Below are 17717 nucleotides of genomic sequence, written 5' to 3'. Positions count from 1 at the left end.
TCAACTGTCCTGGCTGTGTCCCCTCCCAGCTTCTTGTGCCCCCCCAGCCTGCTCGCTGGTGGGGTGGGGTGAGGCAGAAAAGGCCTTGACTGTGTGTCAGCACTGCTCAGCAGTAACGAAAACATCCCTGCGTTATCAACACTGTTTCCAGCACAAATCCAGCACACAGCCCCATACCAGCTACTGGGAAGAAGATTAACTCTATCCCAGCCAAAACCAGCACACATGCAAATGTTCGATGTGGATGCTATAAGCTGTTCTAGTCAGTAAGATTATACTCTTTTCTGATAATCACATGGAAAAGCTTATTTTATTCTATTCATAAAATTTAAATATGTCTTAATTCTTTTGAATGTGCAGCTGTAACTATGTGAGATGTCAGATTCACAGATATGGCAAATACAGCTTTTTCCAGATGTCAAAACCAACTTTGTTGATCATTGGGATGACTCTGAATGCAATTTTTAATCTTCACCTTATATCTGTTTGGCAGTTATTTGATATTCCATGCAGAAAAAAGGATGTACTTGTGTACAGGTGGAGAATTTAATTTGTCTTCTATATAAATATCTCTAGTGACCCTTTTATTAGTCTCATATATAAAAACAGTGAGGATGGGGTCCATTTTGCTAGGTGTGTCCTCTGATGCTGCTGGACCTAGCAGCTTCTGAGTTGTAAAACAGCTGTGATAGCGTAACAGTTGTATGGAGGTTAGGAAGAAACTTCCTAAATTGGTGATTAAAATATACCGGTTTTTCATTCCATCTTTTTTCATTTCTGATGTCTAATCCTTTTAAGCCTTTAGCCTTGGTGTTTTGGGAAAATAAATTCAACTAAAGTAGTAGATGATTGAGAACTCCGCGATCCTTGTCTATGGGATTAAAAAAACTCTGTAATTGATGCTATTTTAAAAGGTGGCATTTGCAAGTAGTTTATTTCTTTATCATGTTGTGTGGGTGTGTATATAAATAGATGCTCTCCCTATATATATAATCTTGTAACTTTTTCTCTAGGAATGGGTTTATGAGCAACACAATCCTATTGAGTCATTGGAGGCTGTTGTAATTAGAGATATCTTAGAAACAGGCCATGGTAAGAGGATTTATCACTGTTATAATCTTTGTTATATTCTTATTAGGAAGTAAAAGTACTTAGAATATTTGTAAGGAAATGTTTCACAAGCAGTCATCCCATGTCTGTCGTCTTGTCTACAATTTATAATGCAGTAGAACCTGATATAACTGACATAAAGGCTGGTGAGGGAACAAAAAAAAAAGTACTGCAAATAACGATCTATTCAAGTGCTGCTGCAGAGGAGGCTCGAGTCCCAGTTTAAAAACTGAATTCAGAGCTTATTCAGTACAGCATAGCATTAAACATGTTTTTACTTAAGCACAATTCATAGGAAGGAAATAGCTTTTATGAGAGGAGCTGAAATATTTGGAATGTAGGGTAGGGCCTCTTGGGTGGTATGTTAGCAGTTTGATTCTGATAGAAAAAGCGAGCTCAAACTGAGATGCGGGCTGGGAATAATTGTTTAGACTTTTCCTTAATTTTGCTAGTCAGGCCATTTTTAGGGAAAAGTATAGTTGAGTAGTTCATGCCTGTGAAGGAGAGAGGGATGTTAATGTAGAGAGTCCCTCTCTGTACATTAGAGAATGCTTCCCCCCCCGCCCTCAATTTACATGGATGAGAGAGAAATCCTTATGCAAAATGTCTTTTCCTTCATGCAATGCTCCCTTTTTACTTTTGTATGTTTTGTAAATTTCTCAAAATATGAAATGTAAATGTGGCACAATAATAGCAGAAATTTAGAAACGAATGGATTTTTTTGTGATGTTGATGCACAGAATCTATGGAGATGTGTACATTTATAGTTCATGTTGCTAATACTAAAGTCTTCTAAATTTTAATGCTGTCTTTAATTGTCATATCTGTCTATTTGCTCTAAAGATTTCAGTTCTGACCACATGACTGAAGACGTTAGAAGTAATGTTAAATCAGATCTAAGCAGAAAGAAAGTTATTTTTGTGGAAGAACAGAGCCTGGAAATATTTGATGAAAGCAAGCCACCTATCACGCCACTACAAACGGGAAATATTTCATTAAATGAACATACGCAGAGTGGCTCCTGTTTGCGATCTGTGTTGAAGAAAACGCTGATGAAGCAACTAATGGATAGCGTGAAGGTTGGTTAACTGAATTACATGGAGGTACTAATACTAAGGATGAACTTCTGCAGTCATTATTGAACTACCAGAAGTTGAATCGTGGTTAAAGATAATTTTTGTCTAATTGACATGCATCGGAAATAATTTAATGCTATCAATGGATATCTGTTTGCTGTTTGGTCATCTTTGGAAGTTCTGTTTGAAGCTTTCATGTTATGAGAAGATTTGTATGGATGTTGTTGAGTTTTATTCATTTAGAAAACAAGTAGTTTTTTTAAACAATAGGACTGATTATTAAATGTTGCTTACAGAAAAAGTTATTTTCACTTTTGATTTGTACAAGGACAACATTTTAACTAAATGGTATTGAATAGGTGATTGTATCATTTAAATTTGATAGGAATACTCGCACGATGCAGTTGACAGAGGAGGAGGTGAATCTTTCGCAGTCTCCAGTTGTGCAGAAATCTCTGAAGCATTGCAAACAGGTCAGATTCCCCTTTTGTTTTTTAAATAGGCAGAGCATTATGTGGGATCACAAAGTCTTGCCTCTTTGGTAAATCTGAAGAATGATATGCATTAACCTCCACTGAAGTAGCTTGTGTGTGGCATCCTACTGTGTGAAGTGGAAAATAAGGTTGCCAAGGAAAATAATGTCTGTTTAAAAAAAAAAACCAAAAAACCCCAAAAAAAACCAAAAAAAAAATAATGTAATGTCTGTTTAAAAAAAAAAACCAAAAAACCCCAAAAAAAAAAAAAAAAACAAAAAACCCCCCAAAAAAACCCCAAAAAACCCCCCCACAAACACACCAAGACTTCAGAAAGCCTCTAATACCAGAATAGAATCACCTATTTTTCAAGAAATTTTACACTTGTCAACTGGAACTTGTGGAACAGCTAGTCATTTCTAGTCTTCTATTTTCTTTCTTCCTTAATTCTTGATACTGTAATAAAGCTGCACTGAAAATTCTGGTTGAATCCACAGGACATGTAAAGGTGGTATTTTGCTGTTTGGTTGGGGGAGGGTGTGATTTTTAAGAGAATGTTAATGCCCATAAAAAGACCTTGAAAAGTCTCTGGTCTGTGAAAGCTCTGTTTTCAATTCATTAAGCAGTCTATGTATTTTATTACCGTAGAGAAAACTGAAACACATAGCTCTGAAAAGCCAAAGAAGAAAAGAGTTACTTTTGGAGAAGTTCTAAGCCCAGAAATATTTGACGAAACTTTGCCTGCAAATACTCCATTGCGCAAAGGAGCAACGCCAGTCCGTCATCCAGGATTACAAAGTAATAGCCCTTTTGCAAGGTTAAGTCTCATTGAAGGGCCATTATCCCAGCCGAACTTTGATTGCAGTGATGTAAGTTTTTTGTTGGGTTTTTTAAAGCTATAAAAACAGCCTCTTAGTCTCTGAATGTTCAATTTTTGTTTAAGTTTTTCCCCAGTCTGCTTGGTTTTGAAAAGAAATTGCTAAAATATTAAAATACAGTCTGCTTGAAGCATTAGAATGACATTGAGAACTTTTGCTTTTGCTTTATGAATTCTAAATAGCATTTTGGCCTGTAGAGCTATGTTCAAAGTTGAGTACTGGTAGCACATGAAATGTTTTTTGTCTTGGCTTATTCATACACTTTTGATAGTGTATTTCTTTTTGCCATATATAGCAAATGAGCTGCCTCACTCTTTAAGGAAAAAAAATAAAATCGCCTGGGTGTTCCAAACACTAGTGGACAAGGTGTTCTTCAGTGTATATCTGGTATACTATATTGCTAAAAAATTTAACTACTTTTTTTAAAGGAATGTGTTGAGCCTCTTCAAGAGTTAATGGAGGGTTCTGTTGCTGCAGAAGACGTCTTACCTGTTGAAAACACAGAAGGTAACCCCAACTTGTATTTTTGTCATTAGATAACACATCTTTCTGTATCTGAAAATTGAGAGATGACACAGGGTTTTTTGTTTGTTTGCTTTTTATACAGGGGATATATTTCAGTTATGCTAAAATTTAAATGCTCTTGCTTTCTCCTAAAGGTCTTTGCAGTAGCAGCAGTGTTTACATGTTGTTTAGGTTAACTGGATGTTAATTTGACCTTGTGGTATTTTTCTGTGAAAGTGGCTGATCTCATTAGACTTACTGCTTTAAGTAACTGGGCTTACTGTCTTGATTCTGATACTGTAATTTTGATGTTAAAATAGCAAGCAAGACAACAACAACAAAAAAAATTGAAAGGGGGTTGTGTGTATGTATGTATCTCTATGAAAGCTGTGCAAGTGCTAATTATTTTGTTACCAAATCCTCACATCTTGTTTTCCTCTGTTTTGTAAAGCAAGCTGTTAAGTTTTTTTATCTTGCCATGTTTGATAGTCCTTTATGCAGAAAACATTACTCAAGACTAAGATGACTAAACATGCTGTGCATAATGTTAGAAATTATGTGGATAATTTCCTCAAAAGGTGATTAACTTTTTGTGTTGAAACTGAATCAATATTCTTATTTTCTTCATATATAATAGCAGAAACTGACAAATCTGTTATGATAAGAACTCGTTCTTCTACTAAAAGGAAGGTAAGTTTCTTTAGTGATGATGTTTGGTTTTTTGTTTTTTTGGTTTTTTAACTTCTTCAGGCAGAATTGTTATCTTTTATACCTCCTGATGCTTATAAGAGTTTTTACAGCCTCAGGTATGAGGATTGTATATATCCAGGTATATGGAAATACTCATGTAGTGCAGGTAACTGTCTTAAGGAAATCCCATTTTTGAGTGAAAGTGGTTTCCAGTTATTAAAAACACTTTTGGTTATAGCCTGATATTTAAATTTACTATTTCTATTGAATTTTCTAGGAACTTTCCCAAATAGTCTGTCAAAATTTAGAAGAGATTTATTGATAGACTTTCATTCGTAGGATCAGGGGCTTCACTCATGGGAATCTAAGAAGTTACAATCACAGAAAATTGACGAGAATGGAAACAAAGTTTTCTGTCTAATTTTTCTATTTGGTTTAATTTCTTTGAGATATAGGAACATGAGATAGAGGCTAATAAAGTGAAGTTTATTCTGCAACTTGTGATGACTTTCGGTATCACTGAAAATGTGATTGTGTTCCCAAGTCCAGTGCTAAAGATCTTCAGTCTTGTTAACCTTTTTGTCTGCTAGCCATAAGGCAGATATAAGAATATTATATAATGATCCGAAACCAGCAGACAAACAGAATATCATACGTGTATCTCTTCCGGTTGCTGGAATCTCAAGGCGCATAGAATTTATTGTACAACAATTTCTGTAAGAAGTGCTTTCAGTGTTGTACAGTTCTAGTGTGCTTTATTGGAGGGGGAAGGCAAAAAAAAAAGTAATATGAAAAAAGTAACCTATCTTAGCTGAAAGAAATAGCTGAAGATGAAAACTTACTATTTTCTCATACGGAGACTAATTTACATTGTCATTCTTATGACTGTTGGACTGTGGTGTATTTTTAAAAAAAGCAAGCATATGCATGCGCACATAAACATGCACCCCAACAACTTAAAATTCATGTTCCTCAACAGTGTAGCACAATTTCAGAGGGGACTGCTTTTAGCGTCTCAAGAGCCACAAATACTAAGAATGCTAAAGGTACTAAAAATCCAAGAAAGAACAAGTTTCAAAGACTAAAGAATATAACCACGTCTGCTGCCAAAAAGACACAAGTAAGTGACAGCCCACTGCAGTTCGTGAATACTACTTTTATTTCTCTATCCAAGTGTCTCTTCTTTCTTACGTGTTTTACATGATTATTTTGATCTTTGTAGTAAAGATTTCCTGAAGGGTGTTATGTTTCCTGTTGCTGCCAATATTCTCTTCTTCATGCCTATCTTGTTTTCCTACACTTACTGCCACACCTCTCTTTCTTACTGTTCGTTAAGGCTGACGAGCAGGGTTTAAATACTTGTAGGGCAAAAAGGATACTTTATGGAGGTGGTGGGGGGTGGTGGTGTCACTTTTCAGACTTCAGGGACAGAAAATGAGTTTATGGTGGTTTTCTTACCAAGTGTATGCAGTAATAGTTCTTTGAACTTGTCCAGTTATGTGCTAGTTAAGTATTGTAAAGGTGTGAGACTTCTAAAAGATTTTTGCCTTCATGTATTGGAAGAGAAAGCACATACTCCTTTTCAAACTAAGCATGAATGAAGAATCTGTAGTTTTGAGCTGAAAGACTAATTTCTTGGACTTCTAGATTTGGTTAAATGAAACAAAAATCAGATCTCGTGTTTGAGAAGTAATTCTCCTTTACTTTGAGTTTTTAGGTTAATTTGTAGATGGCAGAACAAGTGGAACCTTCATTTTAGGGGAAACAATTGTTATCTATCAAAATCCAGTAATGGTGTCGCTTATTTGTTGGAAAATATTGTACAGGATCATTGCAATTACATCGTGCTCTCTTCAGTCTTCTCAATCTTTTCAGAAAATAAAACATACAAGCTATGGGAAAAGAAGAAAGAAAAAAGTAAAAAAATCTTTGTATGGGGAAAGAGAGATGGCTTCTAAGAAACCTCTTCTCAGCCCTATCCCTGAAATTCCAGAGGCTTTCTCTTCTCCCTCGTCTCCAAACTCACCAAAGGCAAATGCGTTTTTTTCAGGTAATGTGGTTTTCAGTTTTGTCTCGCCTTGCTCTTGCTGTTGCTTCTAATTTTTTTATTTCAACAGTTACATAAAAAAACCTGTTGATAGTTATCTTGAGTTCTGTGCACAGGTAAAGAGCCCAGTATACATATTTTACTTTTAATTACTTCTGTAATAGTAGAGTCCAGAGGATCTGATAGATTATTAATCTCCAACTGGATAAATTTAACTCTTGTTGGACTCCAGTGTAAAACTGAAAAAAAAAAAAAAAAAAAGCCCCTTTGTACTTTGACTGGATACTGATATTTTCTTAGTCTTTAAAACTGGTAAGTTGGGCATGAATAGTTAAGTGCAGTAGCTTTCTGTTGGTTGTTGGGTTTTTTTTTTACACTAATCATAGAATCATAGAATCATTGAGGTTGGAATTCCTTATCTGGAATGGTTGTTTAGAAGGTTACTTTAAGTAAAGTACTTTAAGTAAAATACTACAAAGCTTTTATTGTAATATTTAAAAATAGATTTTGTACATTCACAAGTAGAGTCAAGTAACCATGTGTTTATTCTAATTCAGGGGACATATTTTTAGATAATACCAAATCCAGGAATGCTTGCAAGGATGTTCAACAGAAGCTAGTGGTTGAAAGAATGAGAGGGAAAAACATCCGTGCAGTTCATATGTATTCAAGCTCTAAGGACCTGGACGTTGTAGAAGCCAGCAGCTCCAATGATACAGTCTTTCAGGTGTCAGATGATGATCTGAAGTCTGTTTCTGGCCTTGATCATAAGGTAACTGATACGCTTAAGGATACTGCTAGAAAATAAGTCAGAACTGTGCGTGATGTTGTTGAATCAAAAAAGTAATGTTTTGGGGGAAGAAAAAAACTAACTCTAAGAGTGATTAAACATTGGAACAGGCTGCCTGGAGAGGCCACGGAATCTCCATCATTGGAAGGAGGTATTCAGAACTCAACTGAACAAGGTCTCAAGCAGCATAAGTTTGGTCCCACATTGGAGCAGATTCCAAAGTACAGGATTCTCTGTGGTTGGTTGGGGTTTTCTGAGAATGACTAGATTTGGTGAGGAAAACAGTAGCAGTTGTTTAGTTGTCAGCTGTTTGAAACCATTTTTTTTGTGGATTACCTTTTGCCTATATTTAAAAAAAAAAAACTTCCTTTTTTTCCAGTTTTCAAATATTGTGCCAGATGCGAAGTGTGTTTTTGATACATCTGACTATTTCCAGCAAGCTGAAGAGACTGCATGTATAAAAGAGGCAGAAGAAAGTGGTTCCTTGATAGAAAACGAGAAATTACAAGGAAATCTCCTAAATAAGGCAGAGTGGCAAACTGGGCTAGAATTTCTAGAACAACAGGACACTAGTGTACATGAGGGTGCCCAAAGAACTCAGTGTCCACAAAAAGATTCTATAAGAGGTAGTCCACCAAGAAGAAGAAGAAGTAGTGCCATCTATTTTCCTCCTGTTGAAAAATCGGAAATAACTGGAAACAATCTTCCAGTTTCTTTTAATGTGGAAGAAGTCTTATCTGCTCCTCAGCTAAAAAGTGACTCCTTAGGGCCTTTTAGCACCAAGAGCGATACCAGTGGCAAAAAAAGAGTGAGGCGCAGCATGAGATTACATAAAGATGCAGAAATTGAAGGACTTGCATGGATTCAAGTACCCGATGAGATTCAGAAGAACCCTCCCCTGCTATCTTCTGCTTGCAAAATCAGGGGAACAATAAGCACATCCATCCTTACAGAATCTGAGAATATTCACCATAGAGAAGAAGATCTCATCCAGTTTTCAGCACCAGGGAAGGAGAACGATGACTCTGTTCATCTTGCTGGTGGTCCTTGCGAAAGATGGAGGAGGAAAAGCATGTGTGTATCCACACCTCAAGAAACCAGAACTCGGTCTCAGACCCAGAAAAGGAGAATAACAAATTCTGTATATAGGAAGGACAGAAGTAACCAAAAACACTCTGAAGAAGTAGAAATACCTCTTGAAAAGAACTGTAACATTTAGCGAGGTTTCAGCTACCTCTGGTTTTCTAAAGTGAAGGTCAGTATTAGATTCTTACGTTCTCTCTCTTAAGTGCTGTTTTTCTCTCTCTCACTTGTATTTCCTTACTTACTATTTCCTTATTCATTTTCTGGATAACTTAGAACTGATTTTTCTTGTCTTGATGCCTAAAATGCTTGAAGATCAGAACTGCATGGAAGACCTAGCTTGGCTCAGAGCATTGGTCTGGTAGACAGTCATGGCAGGTAATCAAGAGGATAAAAAAAATTTTCTCGCATGATGAACTGAATTTGACATCACCTCTATTGTAGTCTACATCCTTGCTTACGTGTTCTCATACTTTAATGCTGTCTATAGAGCAATAGCAATTAAACACTGCTAATATTATAAAAAAACTCGACAAAAGACCAACTTTCTCTGCAATACCAAGTTGAGTCATTTCAAGAAGGCAAAGACTAATTTTTCTCAGCTGGAAGGATTGCTCTAGGGGCTAGTGAGTTTTGTTGCAAGACACAACAGTAAGACAATATACAAAAATAATGTTTATGAATGCGTTTGTTTTCATGTTACCACAATCTGGGATTTTCTTGTGTTTAGATGAATGTTTACAGTTGTGGTACCTGCACAGTAGCGTGGGATTTTTGCCTCTGAAACTTAGTCATGATTGTTAGACTGGATGTGTTTAGTAGACCATCTTGCTACCTTTGCTCTGCTCTCAAATGCACAATCAATGTATGAAGTTGCTAAATGGAGACATGTCAGCAAACACGTGTGAGACTCTGTTTTAAGTAAAGAAGAACAGATCTGATAGTTCAAAAAAGATGATCTGTGGTGACAAGTTACTTTTTAGACGATTGGGAGTTGATACTAATCCATATTTTGCTGATAGGGCTCTTTCCTTTTTTTGAAAGAACAGGATTCAAGCTTAAGATTTTGTTATGTTTTTGAAGTTTAATTGAAGTAGGTAAAAAGTGAATTTGTCTTTTGTGGTTAAACCATGATGTTGTAAGGTATGCCCTTTCAGCTAGAATTGCTTGAAGTGTTGATATTTCCCATGTGCTTGATCATTCCTTAAATTGCTTTTGAAATCTGCATGAATTTTCTTCCAGATTTCAAAAATATCCTAAAAAACCCGCTGAGATTCTCTGCAAATAAGAAAAAAATCACTTCTGGCTTGAAGGGGAGGAGTAGAAGGTGGGGAAGCTGTTACCATCTCCTGAAAAGACTTCGCTTTACCTTCTGGGCACGAGCAGGGGTAGAGTTCCTATAAGTAAGACTGAATTTTGTGTTAGAAAGAGTTAATGAATTCTGCTTCTCTGGTGTCAAGGTTGGTCATTTTAAAAAAAGAAAAGCTTTTAAATCTTTATTGTATATAACATTAATTTTAAAAAATTAAATTGGCTAAAGAAAGTGAAACATTCATCAAACAATAACGCTGTACTTCATTTCTGGATGCTTCCAATCTTCGGTGTATGTGTACTAAATACAGTGCATATTATTCAGTAGTTGACCTGTCATCTTACTGTTTTCATTTTTCTAGTTTGAACAATGTAATAAAAAGTGATGGCTGTAGGTGGTCTACTTAAACATTTGCTGTTGCTTTCATTTTTCATACTGTTCTGTTTCAGCCCTAGTGAAATACCTGTGCCAGCTTGAAGGAAATAGCTTTGTGTTGAAAATGATCTCTTCTGTGACCTTGTTTTTAACATTATTGATGTGGAATAAAATACTTTATGTACTTGGCTGCTTTTATACAGCTTAAAAGCAAACAGAACAGTTTCATTTTTATGCATGTTTTACTTTCTCTACAGACATCATCAGTTTTTCCCAAGACAAGAACTCCTAAGGCAACTTGAAAGAAACTTCACTACTTAAATGCTGTTCATCTTATGCTGCTTTAGAAACATTACTGAAGTTATGAAAACAGTCTCCTTGATGTTTTATTTTGGGGTTTGCTTTTGTGTCACAATGAAAATTTTAGATTTGGAAACAGAATGGCAATAGTTACTTGGGTTGAATCTTGTTGTGATAGCAGTATGTTGGCTTACCAGGAGAGGGCAGTCTGACATGAGTTTTTATGGTTGTAACTGAATTTGAAAATAGTATCATAATGTACAAAATCTCTGAAGATATACTAGCTAAGGTTAAAATCTAAAGCTCCTTGAGATTAAAACTACTAATAGCTGCTACTTCTACCATTCAAAAAAAGTCAAAACAGCAACTGAACTATGCACTGAAATTAATCTGGAAAGGTGAAACACTTACGCACTGTATTCAGATACGACTTTCTATATGGAAATCACATTGCATTCTTAACCAGTTGCAGCTGAGACGTTAGGGTTTACCTAACAGGTTTTAGATATCAAATCTAGCAGTGAGTGAAACCTTTGGAGACCGTGGGTGTTGGGTACTGAATGCCAGACTTGAATAGTCAGGTCAAGTAAAGAGTTGTCCTGGAGGAAGAGGCAATAAACTAGTATGTATGATACTAGAGGGCTTAATCTAAAATGTTGCCTAGAACGTGGTTTTTCTGATGTTGCTGTCTTATGTGTCAGTCACAGCAGCACTAGAAGAGAATTCTCCCTTGAGGTTTCTTGAGCGGATAGGCCAAGTGCACTTTAGATGTGAAGTGTTAAGTAAAGTCAGAAATAGAAAAGCAAGGGTAAGGAGAAGAAAAGCAAAGCTTGGATTTTCCTCCTGGCACAGCTTGGTTGAAAAGGGTTGTTAGGAATTATACATAGATGCTTGACAGCAGTTTGCGTGGCTTGTGAGGGTGAGGTTAGAACCTACAGAGAAATAGAGGTTGCAGTTAACAGGACTTAATCTGGAGAGGACTAGAGAGGAGACAAGTCTTCAATTATGCAGAAGGTTGTTGTAAGGGAGAGGGGGGTAATAATCTCTTTGCCATGTCTGTACTGAATGGGACAAGAAATAACGTGTTTAAATTAGAGAAAAACATCTCTGTTAAACATTAAAAAAAAGTTCCAGCAGCAGAGATAGTTGAGCATGGGAATACATTGCCTCGGAAAGTTGTGGAATCTCCATCACTGGAGGCTTTTAAGAACAGATTAAACAAATATCTGTCAGGAATGACATATGGTCCTTTCTAGGGGTAAGGATAGGCCCTGGATGGCCTCTCGAGGTCTCTTCTGGCTGTGTTTTCTGATTGCTAGAGATTAGGATTGCAAGAGGTGATTTGGGACTTGCCTAATAGTTAAGACCTGAGATAGAATCTGTCACGGAATAGGGAGCCGGAGAATTGCTAACACTGGGGGCTGTTTAGCATGGAAAGGAGCTGGGGAATTTGGGAGAGGGCTCTTCATGCAAGGCTAGCAAAATGGTCTTAGCACTTTAAACATTCAGATCTCATGTGGCTTGCTGCTCTTCCTCAGAAGAGTATCTCTACAGACTCCTGAAATAGCGTAACCTACAACTTGGTGGCCGTGCTGTTACACTGGAAGTGCGAACAGCAGAGCGAACAATGCTGTTCCATTTTCAGATTTGCTTTTCTAAAACCGAGTTAACATTAACCTTTGAATGACCAGCAGCTTCGCTATCCCTATTCAATCAACAGAAGAACTTTGTGAATGGTCTCTTGTTTTTATTGCCATGTTGGGGTGTAGGAATTAAAATAAAGGTATATTCCGTGTGAGTGCAGACAGGTGTCGATATTTTGAGTTTGTGGTTCTAGTTTTCAGCTGTTAATTGCAGCACTATCTGGAGTAGATTTTAACGGTGGTCTGTCACATTAGGTTAGCTTAGTCACTCTAATACAACCCGCAGTTTTATTTGCAACAGAGTCATTGGACAGAAGAATGCACAAAGTCAGCAGTGTAAAACTGAGTTGTGTTTTAGTTTGATCGGTGGAGCATCACTACGCAGTATGTTAGACTGGGGAGTTGGCTGGTGCAGTCTCCCAGTGTGAAGGCAGCCTTTGTAGCCTTCAATTTAAGTCACTGTTTTTTGACCTTTTTATTTTGTGCAGTACTGACCTCCATGTCAGTCTCTGTATTATAGTGGCATCTAAATAAATCTATGGTGTTGGCCAGTCTCTTTCACCTCTCATTTACTCTCCCTACTCTTCTAAAGGGAGGCTTTTTCTCTCTTTAGAGGGTTGTTATAAAGATTACTTTGTGTTTAAAAGTACTTCACTAATGTTAAGTGCTGTATTGTATAGACTTTAAATGGTTTTGAATATGGTAACAGCTAGCACTAAGTGTATATTGCTGAATAATTGCATTTAGCGGATTGCCATGTAATTATCATGCTCTGACTGACATAGAGGATAAGTGATGGGTCCTAGAAAGACTGATTATTTTGCCACTCTAATTATGATGTCGTTAATAAGTAAGAGTAATTACATATCACTTTTGCTTGCACTATCCTATGAAGTGCTGTCTTGATACATTTTCAGATAGCTGAGTATCTGACAGCTAGCGGTAAGGAGTATTTCACAATTAGAATGGTTATATTTGCTTAATGTTAATTAAGCATATTTGCTTGATTTTGCTTAATGTTAGTGAGCTGAAGATACAAAGAACAACAATACTTATACTTGAATTCTTCAGAAAGTTTTAAAGGGAAAGTGTTAGTGTTTTCCAGGAATTATTTTATGCCAATATTTTGCCATAATTAAGATGCACACAAGTTACAAAAGTGGAGACGACATGACCAAGTTTTCTCACATGTGAGTTAACAGAAGTAAAATAGTTTTCTCAACCTGACACTCATGGTAAGCAGGGGAAAGAAAATAACAAGAATAGTATAAGCCTTTTTTTAACCTTTAAAATAATCAATTGTAAATAAAGCTTCATCTAGTCTTCAGCTTATTTTTCTCTACTTGCTTCTGACTAATTGGGCAATAGAAGGGGATACTGAAACACCTAAGGGTTGCCTATAAATTTCACTACTGTGTGGTCATCTAGTCATCTAGTCTAGTTGCTGTTTAGAAATGCACTAAAATGTGTGTGCTCTATAGTTGCTGTTTAGAAATGCACTAAAATGTTTGTGCTCTATTCTTCTTCCTCCTCCTCACTCTGAATCCTCTAGCACTCTGAGTTCACTTAGACCTGGAAAGACTTTAGTGATGAACTGATCTATGCACAAGGAAGCAAACAGAAAAGCATTGTTAGAGCTATGTATAAGGAAATGGAGAGAGGGAAAAAAAAAAAGCCATTGAAGTATGCCAAGTATAGCTTAACCACACAGGAACAGGAGTGGGCAGTGAAAGAAATCTCATTTTCAAGCTGCTAACAGGTAGGTAAGCAATGGAAATAAATCTAAAAACAAACTGTAAAGTGTAGTTGGGTATTCCTTCAAATATGTTTTTAAATTTAAAATTAGGAGGTAAACAGTGCAAGTCAAAATGTTTTAACTTGAAATAAGGTAAGGTCTAATTTCACTGTGTCCCAGTGGAAAAGATGAAGTTGTGCCTGTGACTTATAGACAAGAAGGCTAATGTATTAGTTTTGTAATTAAGTCCTGTAAATTGTGCATAACAGAGCAATTAACTACTTTAACTAAGCTTTGGAGGGGGAAGAAGAAAAACCTGTGTGCACTGGGAATGAGGGCATGGAACATATTCCCTAACTCAAACCTGAAAAACCTGGTGTTAGTCTTGGGTTATTTCCAGTGACCCCTTGACTCCCATCTTCCTGCCCCCTGCACAGATTTGGAACTGGTCAGCCATTTTTGTTTTTGGAAGGGAGAGGAGACAGATATAATGAATGGCTTTTATTGTGCAATATTTCAAAACCTTTTTGACTGCATTCGGATGGGATGGAAAATGTTCTACCCTGCGCTGCAGCCAAAATAAACAAAACATATTCCCTAAACCTGGATGTGTGTTTCACTCAAACTGGCAGTAGTTAGAGCTCTACTCTTGAACAAGAATTTAGTTTGACAATTTTTAGGCCTTGTTCAGCTGAATATAACAGCCAAAGAAAATACTTGGGAAAAAATTAAATAATACACATATTTACAGCTTGCAGGTGGCATTAATTTTTGTGGTTCATAGTGTTTAGTTTTAAGAATCCCTGTTAGTTGGGCTATATTGTAGATTAAAAAAAAATATTCTTAATTGTCTTTTTTTTTTTTAAATTAGGGTTTTTATGAGAATAGTCATTCTGAAGGAAAATACATTTTATGTAGCTCCCTGATGGGTGATAAATAGTTGTGATTCAAGGCTTTAAAAGTTTAGGGTCTACCAAGAAACTGAAAATTCTACAAACAAGACCCAGCTAACTAGCAGTAAAACCTCTTGACAGAAGCCTGCTATGGACTGGCTTCCAACTCCACTAAAGTTTAGTTTAAATACCCTCTTTATGGTGCAGGCTTACTGCTGTTTTTTAGCATTGCCAATCAGTTCAGTGAAGACCTTGCAGTGTGTAACTGAGATATTTCATGTTGTGCAACGTGTTTTATACTCTGAACAACCATATTTAATAATAATAATAACAACTTTAAATTAAGTCACCTATGCCCAGAGGCCTCCGAGTATTGTAACAATGAAGGACCAAACCTAAATTATCAAAACAGACACCATGCCTGGACAACCCCCACCCTGCAAACAAATCTTTTATTCCTCACAATCCCACCCTACAAGCAAAAATCCCTTTGAACAAATAACATGCAAAACTCTTAAATGTTTTAAGTAGATAAATGAGCCTCAATTTTTAAATCATTATGATTAAATCATTAAAGATTACGAACAAGGTATCTCAAAAGTCTGAAGAGAAGTTGCGAGAACAAATAGTGATCATTCCTCAAAAGCCCTAATGATGTAGTAAACTAAACAAGCTAGGAATCAGAAAACTGGGCTTTTTGTTCCCTCTGTGGTCTGGGTTTGGTTTTGTGCTGTTCTTGAATTAAGTTGTTACTCAGTTTCCTTGTTCTTTGTCTTTCATTTGTTTGCCAGCACTTGTAACATCAGGGTGAAAAATACGGATCTAATATCACCATCCATTAAATCAACTGAGTTATACTGAAGATACTTTTGAAGCCACGCTTCACTCTGTCATAAATAACCTGCCTATGTCATGCAAATGTTTGGACAAACAAATGCACTTAGTTCCATGGTTAGAAGGTCAGTAATGCTGAGTTTTGGTAGTAAATAATATTCACTAATGCAAACCGATTAAGGTTGTAAGGGAATTCATGTTTGAACTGTGACTTGGATATGTCGAGTATCCTCGTGTGTGCAATTGAGGAAAAAGTAATTGTGTGGGTACAAATATTAATGATGAATAAAAAGGTCATTTTACTCTCCCCTCAAGAAGAAAATCTAAGTACCCATAGTATGTTTTGCAAGGAAAGCTTTGTAAGGTTTATATAAGGAGTAGGTAATGTACATGTAGCTTATCTTAATGCTGAGCATTACATAATACAAGCTATGGAATATAAGCCTCAAATGTTCACTTTACATTTGTTTTTTGCATCTCTCCCGCTGCTTGCTTCTCTCAGTAGATAGAGGTCTATCGTACCTTGCTGAGTTTTCCTGCATTGCTGTGTTCCACTGCCTCGGGTTTGGAGTGTGCTGCCTTCTGGTCTGCCTCGCTTATCTTGCTTCTGTCTTCCCAATGCTTCCTGCTGTTGCTTAATACACTGATGTCTGGCTCTTGCCAGTCACAAAAATGACAAGTAGGTTCACAGAGTGATGATCCAAAAAGGGAAGCAAAGCAGTTGGTAGCACAGAGAATGTATGCATATGCAAGATATTGGGAGTTAAGCAAATTAAAGCATTGCTGCCAGGAACTCTTTCTAATGCTTGGCATAGTGCCTCTTAATAGAGCCACAAAAAGCCTTAGTCACAGCCAGATCTGTGGTGTTAAGTGCCTTGGAACTGCACCTTTATGTAAGAGTTAAAGAGAATGATAAGGCTATAGGCAGAATTAAATATGTGGTTTCATACTGACACGCAGAATAGCCAAAGCCTTAAATTGTTCCTCTTTTATTAGCAAAGAAAATCTCTGCTTCTGAAAATTTCTTTTTTCTCATTCCACTAAGGATCAGCAAGGGCTAGGGACTTGGGGTGGTAGTTGAGGAGAAGTCTTAAACTAAATCCTAAAACTTTCCGTTTCCATATTTCTAGCCTGCCTTTCTTCTGCTTTCAGTATTGAACGCAGCGCAACAAGTATGACCGTGCCAAAAGCTGTTTAAACAATATTAAGATGTTTTCTTCAAACTTCTCCCTAGGAAGATACTCTTTTTCGAGAGGAATGTTTTCCCTGGAGCATTACATCATGAATTGGTTCAGTTCTTGGAGTAAGAAATTGGACCAAATGGTGGAGAAGGTCTCCAGGGGAAACATACTTATGCTGTTAAGTATTCCCACCAGAAAGCTTAGAAACCGCTTACATATTACCATTCTGTCCACATTTAGCCTTTCACCTTACTGCAGCTGAACAGAGGGAAGGGGGGTGGTTAGACTTTTTTAAGGAAACTTGAACCTTCTTTGTTTTTGTCATTACATTTTTCCCCGCTCTTATTGTATCTTGTGAACTGAACTCTGGTAATGGAATGTCTCATTTTTGACAGTAATGCTGCATAAAGATGCATTTGTTTTGTATGCAAACTGTTAATGAAATCTTAATTATGAAAGCTTCCTTGGAAACTCTGAATTTAGAGGTTTTTTGAGGATTAAAATGAGAGGAACCTCTGAGAAGACCAGAGGATGGAGGGATTTGGGTGGATTAATGGGACAGCAGCCATATGAACAATGTCTGAGCTCTAACAGTATTGTGTTTCCTCTTGTGTACGGACTGGTTCCCCGTCAAAGATGGAGGCACTTGATATGGTTTCCTATATCAAATGAAAATCTCAGAACAAGGAGAAGTATACTCCTGTAAATTTAGTAGTGCAGATCAACAGATTTTTTTTTTAATATAGCAGTTCCACTCTGTAGAATTAATCTTTGAAAGCTGATAAACTTGCAA

General features: G+C 36.7%; 1 protein-coding gene across 1 annotated transcript in view; it reads left to right on the top strand.

The window, feature by feature from the left end:
• The window catches only part of CDCA2 (cell division cycle associated 2), a 14071-nt gene extending 3609 nt beyond the window's left edge, over positions 1-10462 (top strand). Inside the window, exons 5-15 of the mRNA XM_019470397.1 lie at positions 1014-1092; positions 1954-2189; positions 2572-2659; positions 3308-3528; positions 3966-4044; positions 4679-4731; positions 5711-5851; positions 6607-6781; positions 7336-7550; positions 7948-8823; positions 9894-10462. Of these exons, the coding sequence (XP_019325942.1) occupies positions 1014-1092; positions 1954-2189; positions 2572-2659; positions 3308-3528; positions 3966-4044; positions 4679-4731; positions 5711-5851; positions 6607-6781; positions 7336-7550; positions 7948-8787 (2127 nt within the window). The 3' untranslated portion in view covers positions 8788-8823; positions 9894-10462. The remainder of the gene's footprint in view (positions 1-1013; positions 1093-1953; positions 2190-2571; positions 2660-3307; positions 3529-3965; positions 4045-4678; positions 4732-5710; positions 5852-6606; positions 6782-7335; positions 7551-7947; positions 8824-9893) is intronic.
• The last annotated feature ends 7255 nt before the right edge of the window (positions 10463-17717 follow it).

Source organism: Aptenodytes forsteri, unplaced genomic scaffold, assembly GCF_000699145.1.
Source record: "Aptenodytes forsteri isolate BGI_AS27 unplaced genomic scaffold, ASM69914v1 Scaffold158, whole genome shotgun sequence".
Taxonomy (NCBI): domain Eukaryota; kingdom Metazoa; phylum Chordata; class Aves; order Sphenisciformes; family Spheniscidae; genus Aptenodytes; species Aptenodytes forsteri.
The sequence above is the reverse complement of the archived record's forward strand: the minus strand, read 5'-3'. Positions and strand labels throughout refer to the sequence as shown.